Here is a 26,531-nt window from a genome sequence, read left to right as displayed (position 1 = left end):
TGAGTTTTAATTTATTTGATACATATATTAAGGCAGTGGTTTGTTTCGAAATATTAGTGCGCTTTTCTAGAATGCACTCGGTCTTAAGTGGCATAGCATGCAAGCTAATTTAAACCCTAAAGTAAAACAGTAAGTTTCATATTTCGTTGTATAGACATGTGTGGTTATGCTTGAGCAAGAACGGGTTGCGTTAGCGGTATTGTAGCGATAGCAAAACAATTTTTTAAGTTGACATTAAGCTGTATGGAAACGGATACATTGTTTACGTTCACATTTCACATGTTTCCAGTTTTCATTTTGTTTTCTGTTTTCAAAGGTTTTAACCGAGAATGAGGAAGTTTCAGGGACAGCTTCAATAAAATTTTCATAGATGTCTCTTGAATATTTCGCATAGGTCGCCACGAAAGAGGAAAAATAATATCTATATCTATATGATCTTTGCTTTAATGTTTAGGTCGTGTCAATCAATGACATAGATGCTAGCTAGCTAGCCAGTTGAGCTAGCGTGCACTGCAATTTCCCTTACGTTTCTTCCCCACAAAATCTGTGAACTATAATAGAAGTAATTAATTAATTTTGCATCCGATATAAATTTAAAAATTTAAAGCATATTGTATGATATAGATATATAATTTTTGTTCTTAGTGGTGGTAATATATTCAGCGCCATCTATGAAAATTTTCTCGAACGTTGCCTGGAAACCTCATTGTTGACATAGTTAAAGGAAATCAATAACTCAAGTCTCCTCACGATGTTTCATCGTTACAGCAAGTGATATTTAATTACTTAAAACGCACATAGGCTCCGAAAAGTTTTTTTTTTTCAACACTTAGGTACACAGCTTTACAGGACAGTTAGAGGTGCGTCCCGGGGATCGCACCTTAGGAGACCGATGTATTTAACCACTAAGCTATCACCGACATCGTGAGGAAACCTGCATGCCTGAGAGTTCTCCATGTTCCCAATCAGTACCCGTTGTCTGTTTGTTTGTTGGTTTGTCCTTCAATTACGTCGCAACGGAGCAACGGATCGAGGTGATTTTTTGCATGGGTATAGCTAAAGACCTGGAGAGTGACATAGGCTACTTTTTATCCCGGAAAATCAAAGAGTTCCCACGGGATTTTAATAACCTAATTTCACGCGGATGCAGTCGCGGGCATCAGCTAATTGTAATTGTAAATATAAATAAAGTTTCATGTACAAAGTAGAGCTGTATAAACTTAAAAGGTCAGATATCTTCCGATTTCATTTCGTTAAACATAATATTATTCCAATACTTTGTTTTTTTTTGTATTACATAGGTACTTTCTTTTTAAATACATCAGACTGTGCCACTTATATTACAAAAGGCTCAAATTGTAGATTTCTTATTTCCTTCATTAACAAGATAAAATGTCGATAACGATAGCTATATCTCATGAATTTATATTTCACAGCGGTTCCGTAGCTTTTTAATGAGAATGTTTCTTTGTTGTTGTCCTTCAATCACGTCGCAACCGAGCAACGTATCGACGTGATTTTTTGCATGGGTATAGTTAAAGACCTGGAGAGTGACATAGGCTACTTTTTATCCCGGGAAATCATCAGAGTTCTAACGGGATTTTTAAAACCTGAATCCACGCGTACGAAGTCGCGGACATCAGCTAGTAAACTAATGAAATTTTATGATAAACCTATTAAGAACGCTGTTAATATTTTTGTACATAAAAATAACATAAATTCCGTAATTGAAGTTGCTTCATCGGTTGTTATTGTTTCGATTATGTAAGCTTTGGCTACACGGAACCCAACAAGCGGGAGAAAGATTTGCGATGACCTACAACTGCCGCTGCTAACGGTACACGCACACACGCGTGCAGTGCTTGTATGTAGCAACTAATCCCAACGCAGGAGTCGCAACGCTGCGGTTCAGTTTTATGTTTACACTAGCTTCTGCTCGCGACTTCGTCCGCGTGGACTACACGAATTTCAAACCCCAATTCCACCCCCTTAGGGGATGAATTTTCAAAAACCTGTTCTTAGCGTATTATTATATTAGCGTAGTATTATTTTTCTACAACCGCACCGCACGCCACCGCAAACAATTCCACCCTCACCACCTGGGTGTCTGGAGCACTTCGACCACCTAGTGCAGTGTACCTATTTACTACTACTGTACCTATACCAACAAATTCCTGAAAGGCCGGCAACGCATTGGTGGTTCCTCTGGTACTGCAAATGTTCATGGGCGGCGGTAATCACTTAACATCAGGTGACCCGCTTGTTCGTTTGCTCGCCATTAAAAAAAAATTAAATAAAAATGATACTGTGCTGTACTGTACTGTGATGATGATCAGAATCGACGCCAGTCTATAATGCAACTGCTAATATTCTGAATGTTAAAAATTAAAACATTTTTACAATTTTCCCTATCACTTTCTAAGAATAAATGCATTCAAGGAAAAGACTTCACCAATCTCACGTAATCCTTTCACTCGAAATAAATATGATGAATACCATCTACATAGTATAAAATTAAGTCGCTTCCGCTGTCTGTATGTATGTATGTATGAACGCGTAGATCTTTTAAAGTACACAACGGATTTTAATGCGGTTTTCACCGAAAGATAGAGTGATTTATAGAGGAAGAGGAAGGTTTATAGCTATAGTTACATTCTCAAAAAATTTGAGATCCCTAGAGAAATTGAAATAATGTGAATTAGGTCGGAAAAAAATCCTCTCATTTGAGAGTTTCCGAGGCAATGACACCTCAATGACACCACATTAGTATCTACATTGCACCCATGCGAAGCCGGAGCGGGTCGCTAGTACAAAATAAAATCAAAACAAAAACCCGTCGGTGAGGTCAACGCACGACCAACGTAACCCACTTAGCACCGTGAGTCACTGTGACTGAACCACACGTTTCGTTTTCACTTTCCCGTGTTGACAACACCTGCCCGTTACCGCTGTACTTATCAATGAAACAAACCGGCATCGGTGTACGTTCTAGAATACTTAGTGAAGCTATAAAAACGCTGCAGCGGCGCGAGACCGCCAATATACTGAATACCACACGAGAACTAACACGCGAGAGAACGCAAGAGCGAACGCAAGCTATCACAAGCCACAATGTACAAATACGCGGTATTATTCGCCCTCCTAGCCCTCGCCGGCTGCGAAGAGAGACCACACAAGACCCAATATGTGGACCCCTTCGCGATGATCGACAAGCATTTCACCCACTCACTAGCATACCACTACTTATGGCCATGGAGTCAACTCATCCGAGCAGCAGCCGCTTTAGACATCGAAGAATCATTAGAAGACCCCCAAATAATATCCGATTCAGAGAAATACCAGGTTAACCTAAGCGTGAGAAGATTCAAACCGGATGAACTCAAAATCAAAGTCAAGAACCGATACATCATCGTCGAAGGAAGACATAAAGAAAAAGACAGCGACAAGAAATTCATGGCCAACCATTTCGTGCAACGCTTCGTGTTACCACTCGGCACTAAACAGGAAGAAGTCAAAGCTGTGTTCAATGAAAAAGGTGTACTGTCAATAACAGCGCCGAAACATGAGCTGCCACCACCACTCCCTGAAAGAGAAGTGCCGATTGAAGTAATCTTGCCAGAAGAAAAGGTGGAGAAACTCGAGGACGAAATAAAAGACACGGCCGCGCCGTCGATTCAAACATCGTCGGTAACACCTTTAGAACAAATCGATTCGGAAGCGACGACGCACGTCGGTAAAATAAGGAAGAAGGAGCTGAAAACGACGACAAAAACGACGAAAGATAACGAAGTCACGAAGGGAATCGACGGCAACGGGCTGGATTACGCGTTAATCGAAAGCGACGAGTGAATGACAAAGCGAGGGGATGGGAAAAGACTGAAAATGAGCTTTAAAGTGAGTGAATGACGCTCGTTGAACGAGCTTGCGCTGTGTTGTGCTGAACTAAGTATTACAGTTATTTTGTTTTAGGAAATAAAGATGTTATTTATTAAAACGCTTGTTTCATTCGCTTACCGCGCATGAATAGAGGTGGGATAGGATAATGCTTGTAGCTTGTATCATTAAATAGTAGGACAGTTACGATTTTCTTAATATTATTATAATACTAGTTGATGCCCGCGACTTCGTCCGCGTGGAATTAGGTTTTAAAAATCCCCTGGGAACTTGGTAATTTATCAAATTTTTCTCTCCGTAAGAACCATCCCCGTACTTCAAGGAATATTATAAAAAAAGAATTGGAATAGAGATAGATTATACCCTGGATTAACACATAGGCTACTTTTTATCCCGGGAAATCAAAGAGATCCCGCGAGATTTTGAAAAATGAAAATCCACGCGGACAAAGTCGCGGGCATCAGCTAGTATTATAATAAGTAGAGATAGATATTCTGAGTATCGTATTAAATATTCAATAGCAGTTAACTTTATTTACATAGCATTAATACCTCCGCTTTGCCGCACCACCGCAGAAGCCCCATCAGTATCGTGATAGAATCTACATAAATAGAATCATTTTCTAAGTTTTCCTGCTGGTAATTGAATACGAAGTATTTGTATTGTATTACTTGTATTGCGAAGTCAGGTAAGTATTCTTAGATCAGAAAACCCATACTTACTTCAATATAAAATGCGAGAGTGTGTCTGTCTGTGTACTAGCTTTTCATGACCCATCTGTCTAACCGTTTTTGCAAAAAATGGATACAGAGAAGCTTGCATCCCAGGAAGGACGTAGGTACGATATTTTTTGTCCCGGAAAATCAAAAAGTTCCCACGTCGAGTTGTTAATCTAAGTTCCCACGAGATTCTTAAAATACTTCAACGCTCGTGACAAAGTCGGTAGAGTCATCTATTTGATACAAAGATAGCTTGCATTGTCACACTTAGTGATTAATAGATCCAAAAAAAATCAGAATTTAAAAAAACTTGGAGATGAGCGTAGGCTACTTTTTATCCCGGAAAAACAAACAGTTCTAAAAATTTTCATCAGTTTTTCCCCTAACTAAAATGAAAATAATCCAATGATAAATACAGGGTGTATTTAAAAATGTCAACGGAATCTGTTTCATTTTTAAGAAAATATGGAATGGAATACACATCCAATATATGTACAGCGTTTTAGTATTGGAAAATGCAGCGTTGGCAGACACCAACTTAGTGGCTGATGTACATCAAACGAGTCGCAGAGAGCCGCTGAATTCAGGCGGCGCAAAACCAGAGCGTGTGGAATTCGCTACGTCCAGTATTGTTGATGATTATCATACAAATTCGTTAAAATATGGTAAGTCATTCACCGCCATGGTTGTGAGAATTAAATATTTTTCTATAATTTATGTCATAGCTACTACATAAATGCTAAAAATATTTGAGCTACATCAAAGTAGATAAGTATACCTAAATAGGCTGTTTAAGCTAACAAAAGAAAATGTGACCCGTGAAATTGTTTTAAATGCTGAGTTTTAAAAAGTTATTACTACAATGACCTAGAATTCAGAAGCCAGACGTCTTATTTATTTTATTTTTAGGGTTACGTACCTCAAAAGGAAAAATGGAACCCTTATAGAATCACTTTGTTGTCTGTCGGCCTGTCAAGAAACCTACAGGGTACTTCCCGTTGACCTAGAATCATGAAATTTGGCAGGTAGGTAGGTCTTATAGCTGACATTCGGGGAAAAATCTGAAAATCGTGAATTTGTGGTTACATCACACAAAAAAATTAAATTGTGGTCGTGAACTAATAATTAGTATTTTCAAAGTAAGATAACTATATCACAGAATATAAGTTAGAACTGACGAGTGGGGTGTCATATGAAAGGTCTTCACCTGTATTCTAAAACAGATTTTTATTTATTTTTATGTATCATAGTTTTTGAATTATCCTGCAAAATGTTGAAAAAATACGACTGCAGTACGGAACCCTCATTGCGCGAGCCTGACTCGCACTTGGCCGGTTTTTAGAAAGTAAGTAGGTACTTAGGTACTCGCTTTCTTAAGAACGTAAAAGTCAGAAGTACAATAGAACTGGCTATTCGAAAGCTTTTGAAATCCTTATAAATGCTAATGGCAGCTATTGTTTAGAATAATTTATATCTTACTAGCTGATGCCCGCGACTTAGTCCGCGTGGAATAAGGTTTTTAAAAATCCCGTGGGAATTTTCCGGGATAAAAAGTAGCCTATGTGTTAATCCAAGGTATAATCTATCTCTGTTCCAAATTTCATCCAAATCCGTTTAGCCTTTTTTGCGTGATTGAGATACAGCTCAAACCATTGGACGGATCGGGCTGTTTGGCACGCAGATAGATATTATGACGTAGGCATCCGTTAAGAAAGGATTTTTGAAAATTCCACCCCTAAGTGGGTAAGTTTGAAATTTGTGTACTCCACGCGGACGAAATCGCGGGCATAAGCTAGTCCTACAAAAGTCGATGAGAAAACAACATCCATCATCATCAACCCTTAATCAACCCTTTACCGGCCCATTACTGATTTTAACTCATTTTTAACAAAATACAAAATTATTATTTTTTGCTTAAGTCATCATTTCGATTTTAATGATCTTTTATACAAATTGTATTTGAACAGAAAACCTTTTTCCTTCTTTGTTCAACAGTCAAAGAGCAGTAGAGAGTAAAAGTAAATAGATGATTTACTTAAAATTGTTGTTACTGATGATTCTACAATTTCCGGAATCAAGCTAAGAGTTTACCATCAAAATTAATCTACTTAGGTGATTTGAGTTTGCTTAGTAAAATATATCCTACTAGCTTATGCTCGCGACTTCATCCGCGTGGACTACACAAATTTGGCCGTTTCACCCCCTCAGGGGTTGAATTTTCAAAAATCCTTTCTTAGCGGATGCCTACGTAATAATAGCTATATCTACATGCCGAACTATCTACATGCCAAATTTCAGCCCGATCTCTCCAGTAGTTTGAGCTGGGCGTTGATCGATCAGTCAGTCAGTCATGCAGTCACCTTTTCTTTTTATATATTTAGATTACCTGAAGCTGAAGCCCACACATCGTCCGCGTGGATTTAGGATTTTAAAACTACCATTGGAACTTTCTAATTTTCATTAATTAATTAAATTTCATTAATTTCATTAATTTAATTGAAAATTAGTTACCGTAAGGTATGTCACTCAATCAGTCTTTAATAACCCATGCAAAAATCGTTTCTATACATTGCTCCATTGTGGCATGTTTGAAGGCCGAATTAACAAACAAACAAACACACTTTTATAATATGGGTGGGTTATTTTTCACAAAAAAATAATTTATTATAATAATTATTGGCCCTTGAGGTTTTAATTTGACGGGTCTTACCAGACAGAAAGACAGACAACGAAGTGATCTTATAAGAATTCCTTTTTTCCCTGGAGATACGAAACCCCATAAAAGGAAAAATCACTAAAAAAAATCTAGATCTAACTAATGTGAGACTTAGGACAATGTATTATTATACGGAAACGGGATACATGCGATGCCCGAGGGATACGATAGCAACTAGCGAGGATGCTTATCGCCGGTCAGCCTTGGAAGACGTATCGCCTGGAAGATATTGCATTTGTGATATATTACCATTTTGCGGCTCCAGGGATTACAAGTAGTTAGGAATATATTGTTTACTAGCAACCCGCCCAGGCTTCGCACGGGAACTCATTACAATTTTCGTAGGGAACTCTAATGTTTGAAAATAAAACATATGTCAATCAAGAATAATGTAGTACCTACCTACTGGTGAAAGAATTTTCAAAATCGGTTCAGTAGTTCCAGAGATTACCCCTACAAACAAACTTACAAACTTTACCTCTTAGTATAGATAATCTGTTACATATACAGGGTGTAAGTAGAACGCTAGAAAAAACGAAGACAGGTGATAGTACTGATGATTACTGATATGATACCACGAAACAAACGCGATTTTGCAAATGAAACATCTGTTTGATACTAGAGGTCAACGAACGTTGCGTAGTTAGGTGCCGCCTCGTAGGCGGGGCTTAGCCCGAGTTTTGAGCGCTATACATTGCGGGTTTGAAAAATACTTAATCACTAAAACTACAAGTAGGCAACAAGTTATCGGTATTGGATTGCGTCTAGGTAATAGGTAGTACAAGTCTCGCAAATTGTAAATGCGCGTGGCCGCCATTTTAGTGACGTCAGCACTAGACTGAAGTTTCGAGCTGATGGTATATTTTTATTTCGGCTGACGTCGACGTTTAAATGACATCATTTCGATCTTAATGAGACATGGTTCCAGCGCAATAGCAATTTTTGGGACTTATATAAACGGTCAGTTTTTGCTAGCGTTCTATATAGCAAAATTATGAAAAGCCTTGAGTCATAACAACAGCCTAGACTTAGGGTGAGATCTATAGAGAGTTTTGCTTTGACTTTGCTTAGACTTAAGTCAGAGTTAAAACGAGACAGAGCTATATCTCTCACATAAATCTGTCTCGTTTTAGCTCAATCTTAAGTTTGAGCAAAGTCAAAGTGCGCTCTATAGATCTCAGCCTTAGAGGAAGATCTTCATAATCTTCATATTATTATGGTCTACTGCACATCCCATATCGGAGACTGTTTTTAGGGTTCCGTAGTTCAAAAGGCATAATAGAAATAATAGGCAACGTTGCTTATATAGTATTTTATTGTATAGTATTTACAATACCTTTATTCGTTAAATACCTAAAGATTTGTACAGTAGGAAATATTGCACATCAAACTTTAGAAAGAGATTTCGGTTTCGTAGAGCGTAGAGCTCTGTCACTCATATCTATTCGACATTTCGCCGCTCTCAACGACAGAGACAGCGCTCTACGAAACCGTTATCTCTTTCTAAAGTTCGATGTGTAATAGTATAGTTCTTGCATTTCACGCTTGCATGCTTGTGTGTAAGTCGTATCGGTATACGTAAGGTACACTAAATGTGTGCGTTTGACAGCGCTTGCTCGCGACTGATTGGTCCGACATGCACTCACACTTACGCAATGACCATGTAAACGACGTTACCACAAGTAAAGTTCACTAGCCCTCGTGAATTGCAAGAACTGTTCTGTAAATAGTCGATTTCTACGCGTTATAATAATAATACCCGCACTTCTCAAACTCTTCACATTTAATTTAAGTTTTAAGCGGAGAATAAATTAATCCAACAAGGTTCCGATAAAATCAATAAATATCATAATACGATATAACGTAATAAATATCTAATATCCCCGTCTATATAATATATAATAATTAGACGAATTATTATTATCTGCAGAGAACAATAATTTAAAGTATTGATTTTGAGAGGGGGGGGGGGGGGGGGGGGAAGGGTCTTAACCGAATTCCTAAACCTGATTATTCTAAATTATGTATTTTGATGTCTGTCAAACAAAATAATAATCATTGTTCGCCGTCCGCCCACGCTCTTACAAATAACGATAAATAAATAAAAAACTATTTCTACGACTTCTATGAAAAGTTATTGATAATGCATACGGAGATCATTTTATCGGTTATCGGGTTTTTAACGGACTTCCAAAAAGGAGGGGGTTCTATAACAAAATTTATTTTGACGATGCAGTCTATGGTCTGTGGTGGTGGATGGTGGGAGCGGGCTAACCTGGAAGGAGTATGGCAGTTTTTATTAAACCCATACACCTTTGGTTTAGCTACACGGCATCGTGCCGGAACGCTAAATCGCTTGACGGCACGGCTTTGCCGGTAGGGTGGTAACTAGCCACGGCCGAGGCCTCCCACCAGACCAGACCAGAAATTAAGAAATTATAAAATTCTAAATCCCTGCCAGGAATCGAACTCGGAAAATTAAATAAATATTCCCAACGAGTCACACCCAGAGTCACATGTGACTCGTTGGGAATTACAATGGATAAAAAACTTGCAACCAGTAACAGTGTGACTCGATGGGAGAAAAATTTCGATGAGCTCCCAACGAGTAACACTGTGACACGATTCAGTGTGACTCGTTGGGAACCCATCTCAATTCGGCCCGTTTTTTTTTGTACTATTATTTTCATGGATATTTATTGATCTGAACCTTGCCTGCGATATCGCGCTAGCTAATCTAACGCTTCTATCACTTATCTTTTAAGTATACTCTATCCACGGAGAAAAGTTAGTATATGGCTCTCGCTGTTACGTTATCCCATACAAATGACAGAGACAAAATCTCAGTGGGCATTAACTATTTTGAGTTACCAACCAATCACAAACGAAACTATGTTTTCGAATCAAATTGAAATGTTTTTGAATTTCAAAAGTTTTTTGAAAACATCTTAGTGATTGGTTGGTGTCTCAAAATGGTTAACGCCCACTGAGTTTTTTCAAAACAAAATCACAAACAGAGAGAGTGCTCGATTGCGATAGAATGACAGCTAAAATGTCACGATCGCAATCACCTCTTATTGGTTGACGCTCGCTCACTATTGGCTACAATGCATTGTTGCAACAAGAATCGCACAAATTCAGCCAATCACAACAATTGAGATTGTAATAATGATTGATGCAGGGTTTACGAAATCAACCTACTGTACTAACTTCTCTCCGTGGATAGGGTTCATCAATTAAATTCTACCCTCCAACAGAATTCAAATCTACCCTCCAACAGAGTAAGAGCCATCGGCATCATAAATCTTCTTCTTCTGCGAATATCTATTATCTATTCTTCCATAACTTGACGAATAGGCACCGTACGGCTGATGATCATAAGGGTCGTCATCAATCACATAGCTCTCGTGATGATCATGGTGATCGTGACTGTGATAGGGTTCGTGATGGCTGTGATAGGGCTCGTGATCATATTCCACGTAGACTTCCTTATGTTTTTCTTTCACTTTCAGGTAGTGTATGAGCCATAGGACAAAATGCCATGCTTTGGACGCGATCACGAAGAAGATTATTCCATATACGATTTTCAGGACGAAGATTTTTGTGGCCACTACGTAGAAGAAGTGTACTGTTGACAAAAAAATAATGTTGAAATATTAAATTAAATATGTCTAAAACGAATTCTAATTTAGCAAGTTTCATTGGTAAATTTTCTAAAAATCTTCATGATAAAGAGAAAACGTACCACAGCTGTACCATACCTATGTTGATTTCATTGATCAGTTAGTTTCTTTTTCTATCCCAAAGATACAAAGTTTAATTTTCATATAGGTAATTACGCAAGTTGCCTTAACGCATTTTAATTTTTGTGTGTGATGTTACCGCAAATTCACGGTTTTCGGATTTTTCCCTTAATGAGTGCTATAAGACCTAACTACCTGCCAAATTTCATGATTCTAGGTCCATGGGTAGTACCTTAAAGGTTTCTTGACAGACAGACAGACATACAGACAACGAAGTGATAATATAAGGGGTATTTTTTCCTTTTGAGGTACGGAACCCTAACAAGCAAACAAAAGCCTTTCATTTCATTTCAAATTTCAAAAATATATAATAACTAAAATCTCAGAATAATATAATAAATTATCTCAGAACAGAAAGCAGTCTGCATTCAAATTATTAATTCACACTGCAACCGCCATTTTGTCTAGCAATCCTTGGTGTTTTACCAAATTCTGCATTCATAACGTCTACCCCACGTTAACGCAATAAACAGAACTGCTGCGAGACTGCACGACTAATATTAAATTTTTAAATTCCTTTTTATTTTTCTGACCGTACTTATTACGCCGGCTACGAGTAGTTTTTGCATTTTAATCGAATTATAGAATGTATTTTGCTAACTTGAATATTATATTAAACCGACTAGCTGTTGCCCGCGACTTCTTTCATGTGTTTTTAAAAATTATTTTTATTTTTTTAAGATAAAAGTAGCCTTGTTATCTTGTGCGTCTTTAACTATATCCTTGCAAAAAATTTAACAAGTGTGAGTGCTCTGTCACTCATACATATATGACGTTTTATCAGTCTCAACGACAGAGACAATGCTCTACAAATTCTATCTACTTCTAAAGGTCAATGCACATTGTTTTCTGCCGCGTACTGTACTAACTTCTTCCCGCGTATAGGGTATAGTGAGATCAAGCCGCGAGTAAACGCTAGTAAAATCATCATCATGATCAACCCATCGCCCGCGCCAGCTCACTACAGAGCACGGGTCTCCTCTCATAGTAAGAAGGGTTTTGCCCATAGTCTACCACGCTGGCCATGTGCGGATTGGTAGACTTTACACACCTTTGAGAACATTATGGATAACTAACTCTCAGGCATGCAGGTTTCCTCACGAAGTTTTCCTTCACCGTTAAAGCAAGTGATATTTAATTAATTAAAAAGCACATAACTCCGAAAAGTTAGAGGTGCGTGCCCGGTATCGAACCCCCGACCTTTGATAAGACGGCGGACGTCCTAACCACTCATAGCTTTTTAGTTTTAGTAAAATACGTACTTTCAATACTGCATATAACTACTCAATATATCCCAGAAAAAGTTGGGCGTTTGAGGATGATAATTGTCGTGGTAATTCAGGGATCCAGCGGTTTTGTAATGTGGCCAGACATCTGGCACGTATCTGACGATAGCCAGGACCCACGCCATGACCACCATGGCCATTATAACAGCGACCACTAAAGCTATGCCCAGGAGGATCTTGTGTAGACCTAACTTCGCGACCAGCACGATCGCGAGATGGGCTGTAACAAACATTTTGATTGGTTACTGTTTGTTACATTTCATCAATACTTTTTAGCTAACTTCGGCCGAAATTAATAAGCTATCCATCCACGATTTGCTCTACTAAAGATACATATTTTGCATAAACTCCATACAAGTTACCACAAATCTCTGTTAAGGCGAGTCACCGAGGCGGGAAGCGCGGCTTTGAAGTAAACCGCTTGGCAACGTTCAAATTCTGTGTTTCAAACGTTAAAGGAGATTGCCCATTTTCTTAGGAGCTTAGGCCCCCAAATATAATTGTTATGTCACCATGGTTTTAATTTTATTTTATACACAAATAATTACCTTTTTATATTCTGCAAACGATTTCCATTTATTAACCCTGGTTATAAAGAAATCTTATTTTTTATGTTGCTAATATTGCTAGTATTTTATTAATACTTCTTCAAAATAAATGGATGTTTCCAATTCTAACTGTAATTGTGGATATTTTCAATGATAGGGTGATAGAAAAGTCGTAATAAAACATATTATAATCGTAATTAACACATTTAAAATAAAAAAAAATAAGTTTTGACACGACGCCACAAAAGAGGGCCCATTCGCGGGCGATCTCCTTTGAGTTTAATAAATTATAGAAGTCCTGTTGAAAACCAAAATTAAGCAGGTTCTCTGTAGTACTTAAAGACAAATATTTCCATATAAAAATTATTTGCCAAGTCAGAAATTTTAGTATTAAATAATTCGTTTTAGACTTTTATCTCGGCTTATTTCAAGATTTTATTTAATCGAGTACAGTACTTCCAATTGTGTATCAAAGTAGCACATTCTTTAGACAATGTCTTTAGGTATATTGTATATTTTTAGCAAGGCCATTATTTAATAGTAAATACCTAAAACATTTGATCTAGCAAACCAGTTTTTTCCGCTTAGCCTCGGTGACTCGCCTTAAGTAGTAAGGCAAATCGTGGATATACCTATAGCTTATTAATTAGCTAAACGCTTTCAAAACCACTGAGGTCTAGTATTTTATTTTATTCAATGTTCAAAACACGCTTTTAAATGTTTTCAAAACGAATAAAATTATTTTAGTGGTCTACAAATCTGTATCACATCCAATTTTTTGAATTTTACACCCGACCCGAAGCTCATAGCTTTGTTCTAAGTTTGCGTAATAATCACTGAGGGTTGATCATGATGATGATGACCATGTAAGTATAGATATGTAGGTATCCAATAAAATTGGCAACAGCGGCTTATAAATCGAGCGATTTGTGAAAAGAAGCGCTAAAAATAGACAACGCAACATATTTATGATTGTTCTCGACTTTTTATGAATCTTCAGTGGAAAAGGTAATAAATATATATTGCAATTCAATTTTCTGAAAAGATCAGGAATACTTTCACGTACAGGCTACGTTTTGGTACTCATGCCTGTCTGCTTTTTAGGGTTCCGTACCTCAAAAGGAAAAACGAAACCCTTATAGGATCACTTTGTTTGGCATGCAGATTTCCTCACGATGTTTTCCTTCACCGTTCAAAGCAAGTGATATTTAATTAATTAGAACGCACATAACTCGGAAAAGTTAGAGACGCGTGTCCGGGATCGAACCCCCGATTAGAAGGCGGACGTCCTAACCACTAGGCTATCACAGCTTCAAATTCACTCATACAAACAGTAAATCACTGAATACTTACTTAATAAAGCGTATTTTCCTTTGCCTCTCGCCTCTGCCAAAGAATTTTCTTGCACTTCAAATCCATCTACACTTGCTATGCAAATCGGAAAAATCAACACCAATAGTTTTGAATACATTTTTCCATAAACAACCGTTCTATTTCAGCACAACACTTTTTAAGCCCCTCTTAAATAAAATCCTTTTATTTTTACACTCAATTTTATAAATATAACTATATTATTTTTAAAGTTATTTGGTTACTGCGCTTAATTTAATCGTTTTAAAATTAGTTGCAAGTACCTAATGTAGCTAAAGAATATAAGTACAAAGATTTATTCCTTTTTTAACAAAACTTCTTGTAGTGAAGTAATTTTTCAAATACAATATCTAACGACTGTAAAAATTGATTGTTTAACTTATTGTTTTTTTATTAATTTCGAGTTTAATTATTAATTTTAATGTAGCGAATTCGATTACATAGTTATTTGATTAGATAATATAGGAGTTAAATTTTATATTGATAACTTTTATGTCAACAAAATCTCTTGAATAATTAGGCAAAGTTTTCAAAAAGAATAATCACAGTAAAGGTTGATTTTATTGAATTTATTTTTTTAACAACAGCTAAGTAAGTTATTTTAAGATATTTTTTCAGTCAAGTATACTGTATAATGGTTCAATGTATAGTGCCAAAGGCTAAGTATGGCTAGTGCAAGTGCCCTAAGTGATAATAAGAGTGGAGTGATGTGATAACAAGACGATAAATATTATAAATGCCGTGAAAGTGACAATTGTTACACAAGGGCCAAGTTTTCATGGAGAGAGTTATGGGTTTCACGATTAGAATATAATATTTGTTTAGATGATTTGGCAGTATTGCGTGAATAGTTGGGAATTTCAGGGGTTTTATTACGCAATGCATTGACAATGATAAATCGCTTTCCAAGTGAAATTGCGTTGTTAAGAATCTTGGGAAGATTCTGATGCCTGTCCCAAATGAGACTTACTGAAGAAAGCGGTCAAGTGCGAGTGGGACTTGCACACAAAGTGTTCCGTACCATCGTACAAGAAATTACACTTTTATTTTTTGTGATGTAACCACGAATTCACGGTTTTCAGATTTTTCCCTTTATTTAATATGCTACAAGATATTGCTACCTGCCATTGACTTATATATATTACTTCGTATGGACAGCTAGGGCTATTGAACAAACAAAATGGCACCGATGCAGTGGTGCTTTAGCACCAATGCAACCTCAGTGACGACTGGATTTCAAACGGGTCGTTCATTAGTATCAAGAGGTGAGGTGTAAGAGGTGGCGCTGATTTATTTGGTTCCAAAACCGTGAAAAATTTTGTTTGCTTGGGCATATCTTGTCATTCATATCGATGCTACCTGCCAAATTTCATGATTCTAAGTCAATGGGAAATACCCTATAGGTTTTATCCCCTTGACCCGTCTTGACAGAACCGACAGGCACACAATGAAGAGAAAAAAATACGGAACCCTAAAAATAAAAAATGGTTCTGGCGTATTGAATTTTTTCAAAAAATTATATTCAGTGACACTCGGAATGAACCATACTAGAACCCTGAAAATATTCCTTTATTGGGGCAGTCATATTTGCCTACTAATTGAGTAGGTATCCTAAATCTGTCTATAACCTAGATAAATTCCCCGTAGGTCGTAGAACGTAGGTGTTGTTGAGATATTAATATCCTTAATCACAAGACATTACAACTATTTCATCTGCCATCAAAGTGAACGCGTTATGGCTCTCTACAGGCAGAACAGGGTTGGCTTTGATCTACAGTTATCGACATCGAGAGCCTCAATAGCTCAACCGGTAAAGGAGTGGACTGAAAACCGAAAGGTCGACGGTTCAAACCCCGCCCGTTGCACTATTGTCGTACCTACTCCTAGCACAAGCCTGACGCTTAGTTGGAGAGGAAAGGGGACTATTAGTCATTTAACATGGCTAATATTCTTTAAAAAAACGACAGATCGAGATTAGACCATAGAAAGAAAGAAAAACGTTATCCATACTAATATTATAAATGGGAAAGTGTGTCTGTCTGTTTCATGGCCCAGCAGTTAAACCGATTTTGATCAAATTTGGTATAGAGTTAGCTTACATCCCGGGGAAGGACATAGGCTTCTTTTTATTCCAGAAAATTAAAGAGTTCCCACGGGATTTTAAAAAAACTTACATCCACGCGGCTGAAGTCGCGGGCATCATCTAGTGTTGAATCATAATGCATGTACTTTTGTAAGTAGAGTATATTCCTTTCTGTTCTTTTCGTTTGTTGTCCTTGAAAAACTAGGTAGGTATTAAAGTACAACTGGTAGGCACATCACTAGTGTCGTATAAGCACTCGTAAACGGGAACCGCTCATTATTTCCGAATTTAACGATGATTGTCGACACGCCGAACGATTCCACGCTATCGCCCGCCCCGGGCGGGGTAACACCGAACACGGGGTAACACCGAACAGGGGAAAATACCCGAATGTCGCATTTATTTTACCATATCACTTAATCGAGTTAATGGTTATGTCATCCTTGTCTCAAAAGTCTCTCTCTTACCAGGAGTTCATTCGTTGTGAGATCCAAACATAATCCAAACCTCCGAATCATTCCAGCGGTTGGGGTTTGTTTTGCGTAATACTCGAGATTTTCAAAATTGTTTCACGATAAAACTACTATTTGACGCTTTGGTTCGTGCCAAGCTAGAAACCAGCGCTTGTATTTGGAATCCATATTATGAAAGCACTTACACCTTGCTACTTGAAAAGGTTCAAAAATTCTTTCTAAGGTATTTATATAAAAAATTGCACGGGTATTACCCATTTATGTATCCCACAAAATTTCTCCAAGGGCACTTGGGTTTCCACTCGCTCAAAACCCGAAGAGACTGCGACCAAATTGGTACAATTTGCAAGATTCTTAGGGGTGTGATCGACTGCTCTGAACTACACAACAAGCTCTGCTGCGTTTATGCACCCTCTAATTACAGCTATCTCCGCCACCTCCAAATTTTTCGTAAGTCCGTTTAGTCGCACGGTAGCGCGCTCCGGTCAGTGGTCACCCATACCGCGCACTTTGGCTGCACTCAACGCGCTGCTGAAGGAGTCCCCTCGCTGTGACATATTTGCTGACAAATGGGCTGACCTCATGGGTCAGATCTTGCAGTTTTGTGAAAATTTATAATTTTGCTTTTCAAAATTTATAATTTTAACAATTTTCGTAAGTATGTTTATGTTAGTTTGTACTCGTAGTTTAATTAGTGTAATTGGCTTTATGGCCGTTCTAATTAAATAATAAATAAATAAATAATAAATAATAATAATAATAATAATAATAATAATAATAAAAACCTTTTATTCAGCCAAATTTACAAATAGGTAGAAACAGGTAGGGTGCCGTAGTCCCTGGGGAACCAAGGAGCCGACCAGTGTCCGTGCTCCCTGGTTCCCCAAGACCCAGGCATCCACTTCTTAAAACTAGCTTACTGTCTATCTTGGCCGAACGGGGCGCTGCCTCAGCTTATTGCTGCAGTCGGTCGACTGCAGCGCTGATTTTCAGGCATGGCCCCCAGTGATATCACGGGCCGATCGGGAGCGCGAACATCCCGTGCCTATTTTATATTGACACATGCCGAGTTACTTGCTGGTGCTCTTTTGGTAGTTGGTAAAGCAATTTCAACCCAATACATATATCTAGGCTTTAACGAATCAGATCTCTATCTATTTAATCTATTCTATTGAATATTTTACATTTATATCTATTATGTCTTTCTATCTAACTACTTAACTATCTATTTATCTTTCTACCTATCTATATAACTAATCCATCGAATTACATATATAATAAAATTATCCGCTATCTATTTATAAGTCGCTTAATGTTGTCCTGTAAAATTTGAATGAAATTGGACGTCCAAAAAATGCTGTCTTACTCTTACAATTGTTTTTGTCTTTCTAGTAATTTTTTTTTAATAATTTGTTTAAATGAGTATAAAGATTTCGCTAAACGGGCTGGGGGAGGCAAGTCATTCCAAATTTTACAGGCTGCATACTTAAAAGTCCCCTTGAAGGAGGCAGACTTATGGTGTGGCCATGCAATTTTAGGAGCCGACCTTGACATATGCGTACTATTCTCACGAGCCCATTTTATCCTTGAGCGTAAGTAGCTAGGTTTACCCGTGGACATGACACCGAAGAGTAAGGTGGCCAAGTGAAGTTTGCGTCGAGCCTCCATTTTTAACATGTTGGCGTCGTTCAAATGCGGGCTCACATGAGAGCGGGGCGCGATTGAGAAGCAGTAGCGGGCGCAAGCATTTTGGACCCTTTGAATAAGTTTATCTGACCTACAGAGCAGGCATGGTCCATATGCAGCATCTGCATAATTTAATTTAGACAGTATAAGCGTCTCGCACAGACGAATTCTAACGTCAATGCTAAGATAGGGACGCATTTTGTACAGAAGTTTTAATCGATAAAGACAATGTTTAACTATCGTCCTGACATGGCGTTCGAAATGCAAATGTGTATCAAATATCACGCCCAAGTTACGAGCCTCAAAAACTCTTTCTACAGCGTCGCCTCTTATGCTAATATGTGGATTTAGAGCTTCAACTTGACTAATTTTATGTTTAGTTCCTAATATCAACAGTTTCGTTTTTCCAGGATTGAGATTAAGTGAGTTTGTCTCTGACCAGCTTGCTATATTTTCTAAATCATGACAGATATTTGTCACTGCCTCTGCCGTATCCTGAGGCCGGAATGAGTAATATAGTTGAACATCATCCGCGTAGAAGTGATATTTGCAATGAGTGATACAACGGACCATGTCTGCTGTGTACAGCGCAAACAGGATTGGGCTTAGAATCGATCCTTGCGGCACACCTCTGAGGACGGGTAAAGTCGAGGAGACTAATTGCTTACCATCGTTCTGATTTATGTGAACATATTGCAATAATAAATAAATAATAATATAGTAACCGGCAGGAAATATTGCACATCGAACTTTAGAATGAGATAACGATTTGGTATAGCGTTCTCTGTATTTGAGACCGACAAAACATCACACAGCACAGCTGCTCGATTGCGGTAGAGTAACAGCTACAATGTCACGATCGCAATCACCTGATTGGTTGACGCATGCTCACTATTGGCTACAAGAATCGCACAAATTCAGAACAATTGAGATTGAAATAATGATTGATGCAGGTTTTACGAAATCGACCTAGGTACTGGTATGAGTGACAGAGACGGCACTCTACGAAACCGAATTTTTTTTCTAAAGTTCGATGTATCGCATACTGTACGTAGTTTGGCTCTAATTTGAATTTTGAATACTAACCAATCAAACCCTATGAAATTTTTGTTGATACGTTCCAGGAACTGATGAGGATGTTTGTGGTTTTCTAAGTTTCCGAATTTCAGAATACGAAAATAGAAAAAAAACTACATTTTATAAAATTACTTTGTGTTGTGTAGAGCTCACATTTTAACACTCATTAAAATTTTCAAAACTTACGTCGTCGTTGCCAGAATTTTAATCATAATTCTACGAAAAGTGAACATTTAACTTTAAAATTGAATTATAGTCTAAGTATAAAAGAGTTCCGGTATAAAAGAGATTTCAAACTTTAAAATGCAGTTAAATTGTTAACCGAATTGGTTCTTCAAGTAAACTCAGCGGTTAGCAGTTGTACTCAAAGTTTGTACCTCGTTAAAACTTGCTCAGGACCACTTTGAGAACAAAAGGAATTGGTACATTAACTATCCGATAACTAGAGTTTAAGAAAAAAGACACTCTTTGGTGAATATTAAAAAGTTCCTCAGTAACTTACCTACTCACTACCTACTTCCTTATAATTTTTTTTTAAATATAAATAGCGAGCAAACGAGCTGGCGGGTCACCTGATGTTAAGTGATTACCGCCGCCCATGAACATTTGCAGCACCAGAGGAACCGCCGATGCGTTGCCGGCCTTTTAGGAATTTGTTGGTCCGCCCCTTGAATAACCCCATGTTGTAATCTAGTGGGAACACCGCCGATAATTTCAAGTTAAAGGGAATAGTAAAAGAATATCAGCTGTCTAAGCTGGTGGATTTTTCCTGCATGTTTAGCAGTGGGAGAGCGGGCGGTGCATTTCGCATGCTGCATGTTGCACCATACAGATTCGACCTGTTTCAGCGGATTATAGCAAATTGGGTTTTTGACTACATCAAAAATAAATTATTTCTCAGTGATTATTAAAGAGAAGGTCTTCCAAAATACTTAAAATCCACGTCCTTTGTTGGTGTAATAAACATTTTAAATTGGTTATCGATTAAACTAAAAAAGCATGTCAAATGATTGTGACGTCACACACCGGTATTTCATAGAATCTCACATACTAAGCGCGCGTATACCGTATTAAGCTTTTGGTTCATTGTATATCATGGACTTCCGCAAAGTAACGCCTGCTTCTATACAACAAATACCTATTTATTACCGGGACATCTGGCATGCCGGGATAGTGAAAAATCCACTCGCTAGCAAGTGGGGTTAGGCATGCAAATGGATTCATTTTGCATGCCAATGATAGAATGTCGCTTCCAATCTCCCGCCTCGACGGCTTGAGCCTAGATCGCAGTCAAGCAACCGTACAGTTTTATAACCTACAGAGTACGCTCTTCAGTGCTTACTGCACTTCTTTCTACACGAGCAGCCTATGGGTCGATTACACACAAAAACAGCACAGTTTCCTACGTGTCAGGATGCTGATGGGACTGCAGCGCGTCGGGTATGTTCACCGATGCGCATATATATTGCTTCGTCGTGTACCGGCGTGTATATTATGACGGTTGCCCTGCTGATACATACTGTACGATAGCTACACCGTGGCAGACCCTTGTTCCGAGCACTCAGGATGATAGATGACGGGAGGCCGGTTTGTGAACCCTGACAAATTGTCGTGTACCGGCGTGTATATTATGATGGATGGCAACCCTGCTGATACATACTGTACGATAGCTACACCGTGGCAGACCCTTGTTCCGAGCACTCAGGATGATAGATGACGGGAGGCCGGTTTGTGAACCCTGACAAATTGTCGTGTACCGGCGTGTATATTATGATGGTTGGCAGCCCTGCTGATACATACTGTACGATAGCTACACCGTGGCAGGCCCTTGTTCCGAGCACTCAGGATGATAGATGACGGCAGGCCGGTTTGTGAACCCTGACAAATTGTCGTGTACCGGCGTGTATATTATGATGGTTGGCAGCCCTGCTGATACATACTGTACGATAGCTACACCGTGGCAGGCCCTTGTTCCGAGCACTCAGGATGATAGATGACGGGAGGCCGGTTTGTGAACCCTGACAAATTGTCGTGTACCGGCGTGTATATTATGATGGTTGGCAGCCCTGCTGATACATACTGTACGATAGCTACACCGTGGCAGGCCCTTGTTCCGAGCACTCAGGATGATAGATGACGGCAGGCCGGTTTGTGAACCCTGACAAATTGTCGTGTACCGGCGTGTATATTATGATGGTTGGCAGCCCTGCTGATACATACTGTACGATAGCTACACCGTGGCAGGCCCTTGTTCCGAGCACTCAGGATGATAGATGACGGCAGGCCGGTTTGTGAACCCTGACAAATTGTCGTGTACCGGCGTGTATATTATGATGGATGGCAACCCTGCTGATACATACTGTACGATAGCTACACCGTGGCAGACCCTTGTTCCGAGCACTCAGGATGATAGATGACGGGAGGCCGGTTTGTGAACCCTGACAAATTGTCGTGTACCGGCGTGTATATTATGATGGTTGGCAGCCCTGCTGATACATACTGTACGATAGCTACACCGTGGCAGGCCCTTGTTCCGAGCACTCAGGATGATAGATGACGGCAGGCCGGTTTGTGAACCCTGACAAATTGTCGTGTACCGGCGTGTATATTATGATGGTTGGCAGCCCTGCTGATACATACTGTACGATAGCTACACCGTGGCAGGCCCTTGTTCCGAGCACTCAGGATGATAGATGACGGGAGGCCGGTTTGTGAACCCTGACAAATTGTCGTGTACCGGCGTGTATATTATGATGGATGGCAACCCTGCTGATACATACTGTACGATAGCTACACCGTGGCAGACCCTTGTTCCGAGCACTCCGGATGATAGATGACGGCAGGCCGGTTTGTGAACCCTGACAAATTGTCGTGTACCGGCGTGTATATTATGATGGATGGCAACCCTGCTGATACATACTGTACGATAGCTACACCGTGGCAGACCCTTGTTCCGAGCACTCAGGATGATAGATGACGGCAGGCCGGTTTGTGAACCCTGACAAATTGTCGTGTACCGGCGTGTATATTATGATGGATGGCAACCCTGCTGATACATACTGTACGATAGCTACACCGTGGCAGACCCTTGTTCCGAGCACTCAGGATGATAGATGACGGCAGGCCGGTTTGTGAACCCTGACAAATTGTCGTGTACCGGCGTGTATATTATGATGGATGGCAACCCTGCTGATACATACTGTACGATAGCTACACCGTGGCAGACCCTTGTTCCGAGCACTCAGGATGATAGATGACGGCAGGCCGGTTTGTGAACCCTGACAAATTGTCGTGTACCGGCGTGTATATTATGATGGATGGCAACCCTGCTGATACATACTGTACGATAGCTACACCGTGGCAGACCCTTGTTCCGAGCACTCAGGATGATAGATGACGGCAGGCCGGTTTGTGAACCCTGACAAATTGTCGTGTACCGGCGTGTATATTATGATGGTTGGCAGCCCTGCTGATACATACTGTACGATAGCTACACCGTGGCAGACCCTTGTTCCGAGCACTCAGGATGATAGATGACGGCAGGCCGGTTTGTGAACCCTGACAAATTGTCGTGTACCGGCGTGTATATTATGATGGATGGCAACCCTGGCTGCTAATGATAACTTATAATGCGACGGGAATTTCATTTTGGGAAAATGATTCCACTTAACTTCAACTTATCCAATCATCATCATCATCAACCCATCGCCAGCCCAATACTGAGCACGGGTCGCCTCTCAGAATGTAGGCCCGCCACATTGGCCAAGTGCGCATTGATAGACTTCACACATCTTAGTGAACACTAGCTTATGCTCGCGTCTTCGTCCGCGTGGACTACACAAATTTCAAACCCCTATTTAACCCCCTTAAGGGTTGAATTTTCGAAAATCTTTCTTAGCGGAAGCCTACGTCATAATAGCTTTCTGCATTCCAAATTTGATCCGTCCAGTTATTTGAGCTTTACGTTGAGTTAGTCAGTCAGTCAGTCAGTCAATAAGTCAGTCACTTTTCCTTTTATAATATTATATTTAGAAGAGATTATGGAGGCTTTCAGGCATGCAGGTTTCCTCTTTTCCGTTATTAACGTCCGATTTTCTTCACCGTTAAAGCAAGTGATATTTTAATTGCTTAAAATGCACAACTCCGAAAAGTTAGAGGCGCGTGCCCGGGATCGAACCCCCGACCTCCCGGATAGGAGGCAGACGCGACGTCTTAGCCACTAGGCTAACACCGCAAGTACAGTAATTTGTATCTTTTACTATGCTCCCAAATCTAAATATATAAAATTCAAAGTCCTGACTGACTGACTGACTGACATATATATCAACGCACAGCCTAAACCGCTGGTCCTAAAGACATGAAATTTGGAGGGTCTATTCTTTGTAAAGAGTAGGTATCCACTAAGACATGATTTTTCGAAATTCTACCCCTAAGTGGGTTAAATGGGGGATGAAAGTTTGTATGAAACTCCGTCATTTTTCAAGTTATTTGCATAAAAATTGGTGTTTGGGTTTTCTGTCACAAATGAAGAAATACGTGTTTCAGGATTTTTGGAAAATTCGCCCATAAGGGTGGTAAAATAGGGGATGAATGTTTGTTTGGGACAGTTTTAATTATTGATATTTATTACTTGAAATTTGGAAAGTAGGTTGTTTCTTGAGGTTAGTTAGCTAAAAAAATGCCATTTGTTTCCTAGGCCACGCGGACGAAGTCGCGAGTATAAGCTAGTTACACATATAAAGGCGCCTTCAAATTTGCCGCAAAGTGCCGCACGGAGGCAGCGCGGCTGCAGCGCTGCGGCCGCGCTGTTTTCTAAATCCATATAAGCCCCGATAGCTCAACGGTTAATGGAGCGGCCTGAAAACCGAAAGGTCGCCGGTTCAAATCCCACCCGTTGCACTATTGTCGTACCCACTCCTAGCACAAGCTTTACGCTTAATTTGAGGGGAAAGGGGAATATTAGTCAGCAATTAACTTGGCTAATATTCTTTTTTTTAAAAACTATCGATAAACTGATACGCAGCCGAAGCGCTGCAGTTTGAGGCCCACAAATTTGAAGGCACCCTTATTAATCTAAATATATAAAAGGAAAAGGTGACTGACTGACTGACTGACTGACTGACTGATCTATCAACGCACAGCTCAAACTACTGGACGGATCGGGCTGAAATTTGGCATGCAGATAGCTATTATGACGTAGGCATCCGCTAAGAAAGGATTTTTGAAAATTCAACCCCTGAGGGGGTGAAATAGGGGTTTGAAATTTGTGTAGTCCACGCGGACGAAGTCGCGAGCATAAGCTAGTTTATTCATATGTTTCCTTTATTAATTTAAATATCATAGCTTTTATATTTTATGCAGACTTAGTTACTTAATACCTATTTAATACTTATTGAAAAAGTTTTTCACAAAGCGTCATTATGATCCTAGAGACAGTTATCCAGTGGAGAGTGAACAGAGAGAGGTGGCGGTATCCCCCACATCCTTTGAGCTGCTTCATTCAGCAACGGATGATTTATTACCATCAGTTTGTTAGAGAGGCTTACCTTGTCGGTACTTACCTTCTATTTTGAAAAGAATCCCCACTTCAGCTCAAGAATAAAATTTGTTCTTGTACATTATAATATGACATACTTAATCATCGTCATCATAGTCATGATCAACCCATCACCGAGCCACTACTGAGCACGGTTCTCCCCTCAGACCGAGAAGGGATTACGCCGCATAGTCCGCCACGCTGGTCAAGTGTACCCGCACTTTACACACCTTTGAGACCATTGTGGAGTACTCTCACGTTTCCTAGAGACAGTTAGTCAGTAAAGAGTGAACAGAGTGACGTGTCAGTGTCCCCCACATCCTATGAGCTGCTCCATTCAACAACGGATATTTTTATTACCATCGGGTTCTTAGAGAGGTTTACTACTTTATAAATAAATAAATAAATAAATAAATCATTTATTGTTCCAAAGCGTTGGTACAAGTATAAGAGTATTTTTCCGACATATTATCACGACAAAAGACTTTCTTAAGTAATAGGTTTATAATATTTAAATTTTAAATACGTATCTAGAATTAATTTCTTAGTAGGTCAGTAGGTAGGGGAATTTTTAACAGTTTATACTAGGTATTTAAACTTTAAATAGTACAAAATCATTATCATACTAACTAACTAATTAGTTCCAACTTTACTACTTGGCTTAAAATTACCCTCGACCCCCAAACTAGGTTAACCCGTGTCATGGGGGTCAGTCTCTTCCCAGATATGCAATGACAAAAATTATTATTCTTACTTTAGAGTGTGTATGAGCGCGCGCGTGTTTCGGTGTATGGGTTTGTGTATGAGTGTGTGTTTGTGTGTGTGTTTGTGTGTGTATGTATGTGTGAGTGTGAATGAGTGAGAACTTTAAAAAGAATCCCCATTTTAGCTCAAGAATACTTTACACGTAACAGTCCAGTAGTTTGAGCTAAGCGTTGATATTATGACGTAGGCATCCGCTAAGAAAGGATTTTTGAAAATTCAACCCCTAAGGGGGTGAAATAGGGGTTTGAAATTTGTGTAGTCCACGCGGACGAAGTCGCGAGCATAATCTAGTGAAAAAATAAAATACCAATTTTATTTTGTATGTTTATTTGAAAGCCAATCCAAATGTGCGACGCCTCTCTCAGGGTACCCTTCTGATCCGGGGGGCCATAGCTGTACCCCACAGTGTCATAGTTCTGGTTCGGGGGGGCGCCATATACGTGCGCAGGTTTCTGCTTCTCAGCTTTTATCTTCATAAAGTACTTGAATACTAGACCGCTGAATGCCGGAAAATCAAAGGGTTCCCACAGGATTCTTAAGGGCCCATCCGTTTAACCTTTTTATATGAAATTTG

At 39.3% G+C, this 26,531-nt stretch overlaps 2 protein-coding genes across 2 annotated transcripts in view; one reads left to right on the top strand and one right to left on the bottom strand.

The window, feature by feature from the left end:
• Window positions 1-3,021: 3,021 nt before the first annotated feature.
• LOC117988894 (protein lethal(2)essential for life-like) lies at window positions 3,022-3,992 on the top strand. The gene has a single exon (XM_034976175.2). It carries the CDS (start codon window positions 3,112-3,114, stop codon window positions 3,847-3,849), a length of 738 nt encoding a protein of 245 aa, XP_034832066.1. The 5' UTR covers window positions 3,022-3,111; the 3' UTR covers window positions 3,850-3,992.
• Window positions 3,993-10,809: 6,817 nt separating this feature from the next.
• Window positions 10,810-26,531, bottom strand: part of LOC138403826 (uncharacterized) — a 30,546-nt gene continuing 14,824 nt past the window's right edge. The window contains exon 3 of the mRNA XM_069505735.1: window positions 10,810-10,957. Coding sequence (XP_069361836.1) covers window positions 10,940-10,957 — 18 coding nt within the window. The 3' untranslated portion in view covers window positions 10,810-10,939. The remainder of the gene's footprint in view (window positions 10,958-26,531) is intronic.

Source organism: Maniola hyperantus, chromosome 2, assembly GCF_902806685.2.
Source record: "Maniola hyperantus chromosome 2, iAphHyp1.2, whole genome shotgun sequence".
NCBI lineage: Eukaryota > Metazoa > Arthropoda > Insecta > Lepidoptera > Nymphalidae > Maniola > Maniola hyperantus.
This window is presented reverse-complemented; position numbering and strand designations above follow the sequence as displayed.